Genomic DNA, 13,441 nt, shown 5'->3' on the forward strand with positions numbered 1-13,441 from the left:
AAGAACACTTTCATAATTTAGAAAAAGAAATCTCCCTCTTCAAAAAGCAAAACCAATTTTTATATTGGACGACCAAAGGACAACCACCTAACCCAAACCCGCTGCCATCTAGTTACGGATGGCTCACAGTAGGCCTGCAAAACCAAAGTGGGACCACCCACAGGACTTTCAAGGCTGTAAATCTTTACAGATGGAAACTGCCGTATGCACCTCCCATCGAGCAGCTGGTGGATTGGAAGAACCCACCTTTGGTTCAGTAAGTAGCTAATTAACTACTATGCCACCAGGGCTCCTTAATAATGGCATAAATTCCCTACAAAATATATTAAGATTTAAAAGACATAGTAAAAAACAAGGGCAATTCCTTGTGTGTCTCAAAATATCTTATCCATGTGATGGGCAGAGAAGTGTAAACGAACCTTTCTGTTGCTTATGACCTTGTCTCTAACTTAACCAATGTAACGACTGAAAACTGACTTTTTAGGATTATGGGTAAGGTGATCATATTCAACCAGAAGAACATGGGAATTAAATGCCTTGACAAAAAAGGTAGTTAAAATGGTGTTGATGAAGCATAGATTCAATAATCCAGAAATTTACTGGCTTACTTCTACCAAAACTTTCCTTTTCTCTAATCATCTTAGGACCAGCCTGTATTTCCCACCTTGATTGTTAAATATTCTGATTAATGTCAAATAAAAAAAATTTCTAAAAAAATGATTTAATAGACTTACTGTGCTCTGATGCACTGTGTACAGTTTAAGTGTAAAGGAGCTAGTTCTTAAGCAGGATGTAAACCGCTAATAAAACACCAAAGCCTTACTAGTAGAAGTAAGAAACTCTTTCTACTAGGTTCCAAATGATACATGAAGAGGTTTAGTCCAGATAAAGCCTGTCTGAACATGGTGCTCTGGAAAGTATATGGCAGTAGAGAGGTTCTCTCAGGAATACACTTGTCAGTCTCAAAAAGTCCAATCTAAACAGGGGCTTTCGGAGATCTGCTGGTCTAGTTAAATTCAAGGTCAGCTCCAGTTATGGAGGTTGGTTATGGGGATCCAAAGGGATAACACTGGTAGATTTTTTCAGAGGACACAATGATCACAGGGGAACACTGTAAAGAAATGTAAGTTAACTGAAAAATTCATTAGTAAGAAAAAGGACAGGAAAATTGCACAGAGTAATTTTCTTCTATTATTACCATGTGTCTGCTCACTCATCGGGGCAGCAAGGGTTGTACTATAAAGCTTTGTCAAGAAACTGGCCCCCCGCCCACTGCTCTACCCTTGCCCCTCGGGCCTCTGCTCCTCACAGTCACAGGACAGTTACAGGAACAGGATTGGAATCCCTTCAAGATGCTCAAACGGCCATTTTTATGTGACCTAAAGCAAGAGGGCAGAAAGAAAGCCCTTTTGGAAAAAGTGCAAAGACCTCAATGGAGGATAAGTTGAGAAATAGCTTCACATCTTGATTGGTTTTGTAAGAGAAGTTTATATGACTACAGCCATATTTCTTACTTATCCTCCCACAAGGCCAGATACCATCTGAGAACCTATAAACCAAAACCAAACCCACCGCCATCGAGTCCATTCCGCCGGATAGAGACCCTATAGGACAGAGTAGGACTGGCCCTATGGGTTTCTGAGGCTGTCAGTCGTTATGTGAGCAGAACGCCTCGTGTTTCTCCTGCAGAGCAACTGGTGGAACTGGACTGCTGTCCTGGAAGCTGACAGCCAATGTGTAACCCACTACCCCAGGCTCTGAGCGCCTATACATGCAAAACAATAAACCTGCAAGTCGTCGAGGGTTTTGTCTGCTTGGATCCACAATCAATGCTCATGGAAGCAGCGGTCAAGAGATCGAAGGACGAACGTCATGTGGGAAATCTGCTGCACGGGCCCACTTTAGAGGGCAGAAAAGCAAGGATGTGACGTGGAGGACTAAGGTGTGGCGCACTCAGTCAGGGTGGTTTTCAGTCACCTCCTATGCAGTGAATAAGGAAGACCAAAACAGAACTGCTGTATTTGCACTGTGGTGCTGGACAAGAATGCTGGAGCTCCCATGGCCTGCTAAAAGGGCAAACGGATCTGTCTTGGAAGAAGTTAGGTCACAAGCCTCCTTGGAGGAAAGGATGGCGAGACTGTCTAACATACTTTGGACATGTTGTCTGGAGAGACCAGTCCCTGGAGAGGGACAGCGAAAAGAGAGGAAGGCCTTCAAGGTCAAGGACTGACCTTGAGGCTGCAACAGGGGAAGCATGGCCCCATGGTGAGGATGGCGCACGACCAGGCAGTGCTTTGCTCCACTGTGCTGAATGAAGGTCGCTGTGGGTCGGAACCAACCCGATGACACTGACCAACAGCTTAGTCACAGTACTACATGAAACTTCTTAATGAGAAGCTATGCTAATGGTCCGTCTCCAGCTTGCGCTGCACATTGTTCTTGTGAACCTTGCAGAGCACTCAGAAGAGCACTGGGTCGGTCTGCACATGTCTGCCTTCTGTACGGTTTAAACGGTCATCCATCTTTCCACTCATGCCCCCCACCCCCACCCCTCCGAGACTCACCTTTCCAGGGGAACCCGTGGGCCTGGGGCCGCTCTCTTCCCCGCCCAGCTTTAAACTCTTTTGTACTGGCCCAGGCGGAGGGACCGGTTTCTCCAACTCAGGGGCACTTTTGCCCTTTCCTTGGTTCCTCGGCTTCTTTAGGGCGGGCTTTCTTTCTAACAGAAGGTCCTTCTCCAGCTTCTTACCCTCTTTACACTCCTCAGCCTTGCTGGGCTTCTTCTTTTTCCTCTTTGTCCTCACATCCGTGTCCTCATCCGTGCTCTCCTTGCCATCAGACAGCTTGTCAAAAGCCTCGGGGAATGGATCCTGCCCCGGCGACTCTTTTATACTTTTAATCTTTTGTTTCTCTTCTTGGGGGTCAGAAGGTAAATCTTCATTTTCATCATCTTGAGAAAGGGAATCGTTGAATACACTTGACTCGGATTCTAACTGAGATTCAGAGCATTTGTCTTTTCTTGTTTTTCTGTTTTCTTTGAAATGTTCTCTCATTTTAGCCTTTAAGTCTCGTAGTTCACCCTTTTTCACATTCTTTACTTCCTTAATTTCTTTTGTATCATCTTTTTTGGACTTTTTTAATTCCTTCAGTTCCTCCTTGGCTTCCGAAACTCTTTTCTTTGTCCTTAAGTCAAAAACTACCCTCTCCAAGGAGCTCTCCAGGTCTGACTTGGGCTTGTCTTTTAGTCGCCCTGCCTTTGCTTTTCTCTTTCTCAGATCATCTGGGGTTTTCTCCTCTCTCTGTCGCAATTTTTTCTTTTTCTTCCTGGAGGGGGTATCTTCTGGACTCTCACTTTGCTGGTCAGAATCAGAGTTTGCCTCAAATATGTCATTATTGAAGGATAGTCTCTGTAAGACACAAAAATATTTAGAATTCAGATTAACAATACTTTCCAAGATTCTAAGTGGACCTCATAAAATCTGGTTGAAATGCTGCGCCGCCCCAGCACTTTTTCCCCATCTCAAGTTGGGGAGAAAGACCAGGCTTTCTACTCCCCTAAGGAGTCTCAGAAAACCCACAGGGAAGCAGGTCTGCTCTGGCTATTGGTCGCTCTGAGTCAGAATTCAGAGTGGCAGTGAGTTTGGTTTCGAGTTTAACTGAGGTCAAATATGTATTATGTATTTTTCTGACTTAGCAAATCGGCCAATTAAAAAAAAAACAAACAAACCAACAGAGATCCACCCACAGCAAACCCACTGCCAGCAGTTGATTCTGACATCAAGTAATCCTGCAGGACAGAGCCGACCTTCTCCTGAGGCTTCCCAGGCTACAGGTCTTTTCAGCACTAGCCTCTTCTTTGTCCTGGAGCCACATCTTTTACCCCGGGGCAGTGGGGTGTCTGAACCTCTAACTCTTACCTTTGAGTTAGCAGCAGTGTCCTTAACCACTGAGGTTCCTTTAAAATCACCAAGAAAGTACTCCTTGCCAGAATTTCTAGTTGCCAAACAAGTAGCTTCCAATCCTCAGGTAACTTGAAACGTTTTTTGGGGTCTTGGATTCCAGAATGTCCTTAAGCTTATCAGTTATACATGGAACAACCAAGACTGTACACAAATTCTACTTCCCCAATTGATATGATCTGTATGATATAATCTGAAATACCTTCTTTGGAAAATCTATTTAAAAAAAACCCACCAACAAAAAGGAACTTAAGTTTTCAATAGAAATTTCTGAATTTTTCAGAGCAATATAAACCAATTTACTTAGAAAAATAATTTGCATGTATCTTTTTAGGGGAAGGAAATATAAAAGAAATATATATGCGTTCTAGAGAAATGAGACACAACTCTAGCACAGCAAGCAATGACGGGGGCTGAGAGGAGGGACACTCAACAAGATGGAGTGACATGGGGCCTCTAACAAGGGCCTCAAGGTGAGACCTGTGAGGATGGCCCAAGACGGGACAGTATCATTCTGTCGAACATAGGGTTGCCATGAGTCGGAACCGACCCAACCAAACGTCCCGGCAGCAATGGACGAGAAAAATTGACTCGGTTCATTTCAACAAGCAGAATGTCCAACGTAAGAAACGAGAGAAAGCATGATACCTGAATATCCTTCTTGACGGGCTTAGCTTTATCAGCCATGTTCTTCCTAAAGTCAAGCAGAACTTCTTTACAGTCCTCAAGATGGACTTCCGGTTCCCAGGTGTCATCATCTGAGGTGTATCCCTTCCATCGGACCTTGTAAAGGATCTTGCCCTGTGGTACAAATAAAAGCAGTCACCCAGTGCTGACATTATTAAATGTCGCAAAACATGCTACCTGCTGAGAATATGCGAAAGAACTTGAGGTCCCATACAAATAGAGATGAATATCACAGAGCATGCTTATATTCTAAGGCAGGTAGGTTAGAAAATAGTATAACTGACTTATTTTTATAAATCAAAGCTGAAACCCTGTTCTGATTACAAAAACAACGTGTAGAGTTTCAAAAATGTGAACTATAGAAACAATCTACCCAGAGAGATGGAAAGTACTTTGATCTATGTTCTATTATATACAACAAAGCTTTAAAAATCACGGAAAATTTTGTCATCTTTAATCCAACTTTCCCACAAACTTTCTGAAACCCTCTCAAATATGAGGATAAACGTACCAGAATTCTATTGATATATGCATGAGTTTAGTCTAAACAAAATGTTTTTAAAAACAAAACAAAAATAACCCCAAAATGTGTTTAAGCACATCTTTGCAATGAGTGAATGGCTGTGGAAAAGTTCTCTTAGTAATACACTTGTCATAGTTTCTAAGGGGGCATTTTTTTTTTTTTTTTTTTTCGATTTTACAGATTTATTTTTTTAAAAACAAAAAGGTTTATAAAAGTCCTTCATTTCCAACCCTGCCTGGGGTATGGGTGGGGATCGAACAAGCCAAGAAAGGTACCCACTCCCTTTCTGGGAAGAATCTCACCCTCTCCCAGGAGCTTGCAAAGGACAGGGTGAGTTAGAGACAGGCCCTAGCTCCTCCTGCCCTGCTGCCTCAGGTAGCTCAAACTGCTGCCAGGAAGTCTAAAATTGAGAGCAAAGGAGCGTAGGAGTGGGAGACCAGAGGCTGCCTTGGGCATGTCCATGCCAACACCAGCTCTTGCGTCCCCACCCTGGGCACACAGGGTGAGCTGGCGGACTGCGTAGCTCATAGGCCAGCCCATGGAAGCTTCCTTCCTGCTGTGGTGAGCTAGCAGGGGTGGGGGAGGGGGGGCTTTTAGGAAGGTCTGGACAAGTTAGGAAACGCTCCTAAACATTGTCTGTGTGAGAGGCCTCTGGCACGGAGACGGCTAGCTCTCTGCTCTATTCCCCACCACCCTGAGGCTGAGCGGAGCCCAGGACAAAGCACTAAGTGGCTGTTTGCTACAAAACACCTGGAGAGGCCAGAGGGTGGCTCTCGCCGTCAGTCAGTCCAGGCCCCACAGTTATACAGTCATACAGCGTTAAGGCGTCTGTGCCAGCAGGCATGGCCAAGCTGGGCGCAGCTTCTCTCTCTCCACCCGCAGAGGGTGTAGGGGAACCCCGGTTGCTGCAGAAACAGGCTGAAGGGGGAGAAGCTGGCAACGGAAGAGTTAACCAGGTCTGGAGAGAGGGAGGGAGGGAGGAAGGCAAGGGCTTTCAAGGCCTCTTTCCAGGCCTGCTGGCTGCCCTTGGAAGAACCCAACAGAGGTTGGGGAGCCCTGACCATATACCCCCTTGAAAGTGGGGAACACAGGGAGGGGAGGAGAGTAGGGCTAAAGGACCGGGACTTTGGAGGAAGCCAGTGCTATCAATATGTACAAGCATAAAGCCCCATCTTCTGTGCCACCTCCCTCTGCCCCTCCCACTTACATGAAAGGCCCCTGAGAGCCATTGAGGCAGAGCCAAGACCTCCTCACCAGCCAGGCCCAGTGAGCCCCTGCCCTCTGATGGCCCCTGCTGGGCCCTCTGGAATGTCTGTCTGGCCCGGGCCCTAGGAGTCCTTGAGCATGCTGATGCGAGCATAGATCTTCAGGGCCGGCCCCAGCTTGATGTTCATGGCACTCATCAGGTGGTCCTCCTTGAGCAGCAGCAGGGCTTGCCCATCGATCTCCTGGGCACGGAATTCCTCGGCAATCTCCTGGCAGCCTGGCAGAGAGCGGATGAATTCATAGACGTCTTCTACGTTCCATTTGGTGGGCTCACTTGGCAGGAAGTGGTGCCCCATGCCCACCAGGTCCCGCATGTGCATGTCAGGGAGCTCCAGGTCCCGCTGGCTTTGCCGCCGTCGGGAGGTGGACGAGCTGGCTGAGATGGGCGACAGAGGCTCCTCGTAGCTTGAGTTGTCTGAGCAACGGCTGGAGTCTTCCTGGCTGTGTGTTAGCTGCAACGCAGCCGTAACGGAAAGGGGTACAGTGCCTGTTGTCTGCTTCTTGGTATCCTTGGTAAGTGTTGGCAGACTGGCTTTGCTGGCCCGACGGCGGTTGTGGGTTGTGGCTCCTGCCTTCTGTAGTTTGCTTCGGTCCGAGTGGAAAAGTCCCACTCGTTTGGTGCATCCCACATTGTACCTTTTTGCACAAGCCATGGAACAGAAGCGCTTGGAACGCTTGAACTTGTAGGCAAAGTCCACTCGGCCACAGAGCTCACACTTGAGTTTGAGGGGAGTACCCTCCTCTTTGGATTCTTGCAGATAGGGCTCCTCCATCTCGGAGTCCGTGGTGGTGGTGTGATCCTGCTGTGGAAGCTTCTCAGGCAAGAACCCCTGTGCATACTTCTTCTTGAGGTTTCCCACCAGCAGGGACGAGCGTCCCACCATTCTGGGGGGCAGTGCCAGTGATGCTGGAGGCAGAGTTTCCGTTCCCTGAGGTCATGCCGGGGCTGCTGAGGTCGCTCAGTGCATGAACAATGCCCTGCCCTGGCTCTGTCCAGGGCCCGGCTGGGCCTGGCCGGGCGGGGCCTACACAGCCCCTCGGCCGGGCGCCGCCTCGCGCGGGGTCCCGGGCCCGGGCGGGCCGCCTCCTCTCCGCCGGGAGCCTCCGAGCCGGGGCCCGGGGCTGCCGCGGCGCACCCGACCGTACCGGCCTGGCCGGCGTCAAGGGGGGGGGCATTTTTAAAAAGGATACTTTTTGTGCCAAGAGAGTAAAAAAGAAACTATTTTGAGGTCAGGGCTAATAGCTATTTTTTTTAATAAAAAAAGTGGCCATCTTCTCAAATCACTGAAACATTGCATCAAGTTTATGAGCACTGTCCTCGTCCTACGCTTTTCAGATGAATCAACTGTTTTAAAGAAGGTTGAGGAGCTCTTAAAGTTGAGCCAATAGGGGGGCTACTGTCAACCTTCACAAAGGAAGCACTGTGGCTGAAGTGCAGAAACTGGAAAACCGTACAGTTAGCACGGATGCCAGAGCTACTGGAGTTGGATTCTCACATGGCTTGGCATTTTCAATTTCAAGGACACGTTTTCTTTCACCTAAGCTAGCTTTCAGCTCAATGGCCATCAAAATCATGCCTGATGAACAACAGCTAGCTCAGTGGTTTAAGCAAGGTTGAAGCTAACAGAGATTATTGGGAAAAATCATTTTATTGGGGGGCTCTTACAAATCGTATGACAATCCATCATTCAACTGTATAAAGCACACTTGTACATAGGTTGCCATCAACATTCTCAAACCATTTTCTTTCTACTTGAGCCCTTGGTATCCTTTTCCCCACTCTCTCCCCCATCCTCCTGAATCCTTGATCAATTATATATTATTGTTATTTCATATCTTACACTGTCCATTGTCTCCCTTTACCCACATTTCTGTTAGTCTCGTCCCCCTGAGGGGTGGACTATATATCCAACCTTGTGATGGGTTCCCTTTCTCCACCCCCTGCCAGCCTCCTACCCTCATGAGATCGCTACTCCCACTACTGTTCCTGAGGGGTTTATCTGTCCTGGATTTCATGTGTCGAGAGCTCTTAACTGTACCAATGTGTGTCCTCTGGTCTAGCCGGATTTGTGAGGTAGAAGTGGGTCATGGTAGTGGGGAGAGGAAGCATTGAGGAACTAGAGGAATGGAATGTGCTATACTGCACCCTGGTTGAATCGTCCCTGCCTTGTAAACCCTTCTGTGGGGGGATGTCCAATTGTCTACTGACGGGCTTTGGGTCTCCACTCCAACTACCCTCATTCACATCGATATAATTGTTTCGTCTGGATCAGCGGTTCTCAACCTGTGGATCGTGACCCTTTGGGTGGGTGTCAAACGACCCTTTCACAGGGGTCACCCAATTCACAACAGTAGCAGAATTACATTTATGAAGTAACAACAAAAATAATTTTATGGTTGCGGGGGGGGCGGTGTCACCACAACATGAGGAACTGGGTTAAAGGGTCATGGCATTAGGAAAGTTGAGAAACACTACTCTGGATCTCTTGATACCTGATCCCGTCAACACCTCATAATCACACAGTCTGGTATGCTTCTTCCATGTGGGCTTATTTGCTTCCCTGTTAGAAGGCTGCTAGTTTAACTTAAGACCTGTAAGATCCCAGATGCTATATATTTTGATAGCCGGGCATCATCCATTTTCTTCACATTTATTTATGCACCCATTTTGTCTTCAGTGATCGTGTTGGGAAGGTATTAAAGCATGCCAGGCCAGGTTATTAGAACAAAGTATTCCTTGTGTTTAGGGAGGCCTTGAGTAAAGGCTCAAGTCCGCCTGCTATCTTAATACTTTAACATATAAATATATGTACACTGGCCTCTATTCCTCTATTATAAATAAACTTTTATATACACACACACACCCTATATCTATATATATACACACCCCTATATCTATACATACACACACCCCTATATCTATACCTCTAAAAATAGCTTTTGCCTCCTAGTTCTTTCCTCCTATTTCCCTTTACCTACCCCCTGTCCCACTATCATGCTCACTCTCCACTCGGCTCTCAGTAATTCCTCTTGGATACATTGCACTTGATCAAACCACCACCAGGCCTCCTCGCCATCATTTTTAGATCTTCTGTTGTTCCCACATCCCTAAGGTTGTGGCTCCCACTCCCCCTCCCCAACCTGTCCTCTCCCATGTCCTCCTGGGACTGCCGGTCCCATTGTTTTCTCCTTGGGATTGTTTGTTCTGCCTATCTTATATAAACATAGAGAGAAAGAAAACAAAAACAATGTTTAAGCCCGGATAGATCTGTACGGTGACCCTTATGAGTGTTTTCAAATCGGGTCTGATGAGGTGCCAAGCCCTGTCCTTCGAGTTAGAAGTCTATTTTCAGGAATCCTCTGGGGCTTGGTTACTTTGCTTCCCTTGAACCCCTTCGCATTTCACCCCGCTGTGCATGGGGCAGACCAGTGTCCCCAGTGCAGCCCCCCACAGCACTATGGGTCAGTGAGGGAACGTGTCTCCTGGTGGGGCCGGCCCTAAGGTCCTCTGTGCACTGGCTGCTCCAAGCAGGGCTGTGGGCCTCGAGGAGGTTCTCGTCTCTCTCCCCGCTGTGTGGTTTGGACAGACCCGCCCCTCTTCCTGGGCTGTACCTTGAGTGCTCTCCTCTGTATTACCTTCTTCTGGGGAGGGGTCAACAAAGCTCAGTTTTACCTTCTTCTGGGGAGGGGTCAACATAGCTTGGCTTGGGCCTGATCCCCTCATCTTCTTTGTTAGTTCACTGCTCCATGCCAGTATGTTACCCTCAGGCTTGATGTCCCAGGATGGGGACTGGTCCCTCTCTCCCACAAAGATTTTTATGGAACGAATAGCAACCAAGAATGAGTCTTTACCATCTGTATGGTATTTACCAAAACCGTCCAGTGAGCAAGGTCTGATTAAAACACTTCTTTGATCTAAAGGGCCAGTTAAAAAAATCAAGGCAGAGAAGTCGGCTCAGAAGGTTAAGGGGACTGTACCTGGGAATTCTAAAGGGTACAGGGAAATCCTGCGGACTCATCATAAATAAATTTCCAGAAAACTGAAAACAGCAATGGTAGGAAAAGGTCAGGAAAATTGTCCTGAGAAATGTTTTTCCAACACAACAGTGCACCGGCTCATGCTTTAAGTGTAGCAAGGACTGTCTTATGAGAATTTCACTGGGAAACCTTATCCCATCTACCATGTAACCTGATGCTGCCCCGTCAAGACTTTTTCTTTGTTGCCCAAACTTGAAAAAACATTTAAAAGGGGCATGATATGAGTCTGGTCAATGCCCAAAATGCTGTTTGAATGTGGTGTAAATCAAAGAGTGTAGATTGTTCAGGGAAGGGTTGGAGATGTACACTACAGAAGTTGACAGATCTAAAATCGATGGCAAGGAGTGCATAGGATACCTGGTGGGGCTTGACCAAGGGCAATGTAACTGAGAGGAATTAGTGAAACCCAAATGAAGGCTGAACATGATGGTGGGACAAGAGGAAAGTAAAAGGAAATAGAGAAAAGAAGTAGGAGGCAAAGGACATTTATAGACATTTATAGAAGTCTCAATACAGGCATGTACATATGTAAACATATTTATATATGTTAAGAATTAAGGTTGCTGACAGACATTGGGCCTCTACTCAAGTACTCCCTCAATGCAAGAACACTTTGTTCTAATAACCTGGCATTCCATGATGCTCACCTTCCTGACACAATCGCTGAAGACAAATGGGTCCATAAACAAATGTGGTGAAGAAAACTGATGGTGCCCGGTTGTCAAAAGGTAAGTGTCTGGGGTCTTAAAGGCTTGAAGACAAACAAGTGGCGATCTAGCTGGGAAGTAACAAAGCCCACATGGAAGAAGCACACCAGCCTGCATGATCATGAGGTGTTGATGGGATCAGGTATCAGTCATCAAAGACCCAAACAAAAAAATCTTAACAATGTGAATGAGGGGGAGTGCTGAGTGAGACCCAAAGCCCATCTGTAGACAATTGGACATCCCCTTACAGAAGGTTCACAAGGAAGAGATGAGCCTGTTAGGGTGCAGTATAGCACAGACAAAACATACAACTTTCCTCTATCATGAACCCAATTCTACCTTACAAATCCAGCTTATCAGAGCATGTTCACTGGTACAGATAAGAGCTTGCAATACATGGAATCCAGGACAACAAACCCCTTAGGACCAATAATGAGAGTAGCAATATCAAGAGGGTAAGGGGAAGATGAGGGCAGAAAGGGGAACCAATCTTAAGGAACTACATATAACCCCTTCCCAGGTGGATGTACAACAGGAAAATGGGTGAAGGGGAACAGTGGTCAGTGTTAAACATGAAAAAAATTTATAAATCATCAAGGGTTCATGAAGAGGGGAGAAATGAGCTGATACCAAGGGCTGAAGTAGAAAGAAAATGTTTTGAAAATGATGATGGTAACAAATGTACAAATGTGCTTGACACAATAGATGTATACGTGGATTGTGATAAGAGCTGTACAAACCCCGATAAAATTTTTAAAAGTATACAGATCTAAGTGGAAGATATGTTGAGAAATAATCACTTCACATTTTGACAGTGTGTTTAATAAAGGTTTCTATGATTTTGTAGCAATAGTTTTAAACTGATCCTATATCTATTTGATGCACATTCTAATTTATAAAATCTCAATAATTTGTGTATCAAAATTGATAAGTTGATTATAAAATTAATACGGAAATGCAATGAGACAAAAATAGCCAGGACACCATTGCGAAATAGCAAGAAAGGGAAATTTTATTCAATCCGATATCAAGATTATATGGCTATGTCAAGAGGGTGGCCTTAGCCTATACAGTGGTAGGCAAACAGATTAGTGGAATCAGACCGATTTTAAAAGCTAATTGATACGATATCGTGGAACTTCAGTTCAAGAGGGCAATTAAAAAAAAACAAAAAAACAATGGTGGCAGGACAACTGAACATGCGTTGAGGTAAAAATGAATCCTGACCCTACATTAAACACACACAACAGGTGCAAAAACAGTGGACAATCTTTGCTTAGGGAAAGAAGTATCAACACAGACCAAAAGGCATTCAGTGTCGAGACCAGGATCAGTAATTTGATTCACCAAAGACAGTGGGAAAGAGATTTGTAACACATTCGCCACCAAGGACATGAATTCAGATAAATCAATAAAGGCACTCCAGAAAAAGGATGTGGACAGGCATTTCATGAAAGAGGGTAAGCAAAAGGCCGCTAACCATGTGGAAAGGCACTCAATATTTAACACCGGTTACCAACCCTGGACCTTAGGGAAATACAAATCAAAACCACAAGATGCTAGTATTACAACTATTGACTAAAACTAGGACTGATAATACCAAGTGTTAGTAAAACATGTACTCTGAGAGTCTGTAATCTTACTAATCTCCTCAATAAATCCCATAACCATACTGTCTGGAGTTCTGTGTGGCTATTGCATAAATTATTGAACTCTGCTGAGAAGCAGAGGGTGCTATGGGCAAACCCGTAGGGTAGGCCATGTCTGATTCAGCCTCATTAGCTTGGGTCAGCTCATGCTGACAGTGCTAATTTGTGCTTCCCCCTTACAGAGCTAGAGGAGTCCTGGTGCCATAGTGGGTATGTGTTGGGCTGCAATGCGCAAAATTGGCAGTTCCAAACCACCAGTCTTTCCTCAGAAGTGCCTCAAAAACTCACAGGGGCAGTTCTAACCGGGTCCTATGGGGTTGGCCTCGGGTTGATGGCAACACATTTAGTTTCTTGTTTCGAGCGGTGGGTGTGAGTTTACAGAGAAGAAAGCCTGTGAAACGGGAAGGCCCTCACAGGTGCAATGGAAAAGTTCTGATCAGCTCTGCGCTCCTCCACGCACGGTCCAGTTCTTTTCTGAGAGGACGACAGACGCTGCTCCTTTGGCCTGCTTCCTGCCAGAACTCACACAAGTGCCTTACTACAACATAAAGCGCCACCCTTCCTTCCTCCACTGTCCAACCACATACTCATCATTTTATTTTAAAGCTTCAC

At 45.9% G+C, this 13,441-nt stretch overlaps 1 protein-coding gene and 1 pseudogene across 1 annotated transcript in view; both read right to left on the bottom strand.

The window, feature by feature from the left end:
• Positions 1-13,441, bottom strand: part of MPHOSPH8 (M-phase phosphoprotein 8) — a 42,171-nt gene that overhangs the window by 20,159 nt on the left and 8,571 nt on the right. The window contains exons 2-3 of the mRNA XM_075562867.1: positions 4,608-4,760; positions 2,565-3,407 (exon numbers count right to left, since the gene is read on the bottom strand). Coding sequence (XP_075418982.1) covers positions 2,565-3,407; positions 4,608-4,760 — 996 coding nt within the window. The remainder of the gene's footprint in view (positions 1-2,564; positions 3,408-4,607; positions 4,761-13,441) is intronic.
• Positions 5,327-7,522, bottom strand: LOC142461189 (polyhomeotic-like protein 2 pseudogene; annotated as a pseudogene).

Source organism: Tenrec ecaudatus, chromosome 11 (genome assembly GCF_050624435.1).
Source record: "Tenrec ecaudatus isolate mTenEca1 chromosome 11, mTenEca1.hap1, whole genome shotgun sequence".
Taxonomy (NCBI): domain Eukaryota; kingdom Metazoa; phylum Chordata; class Mammalia; order Afrosoricida; family Tenrecidae; genus Tenrec; species Tenrec ecaudatus.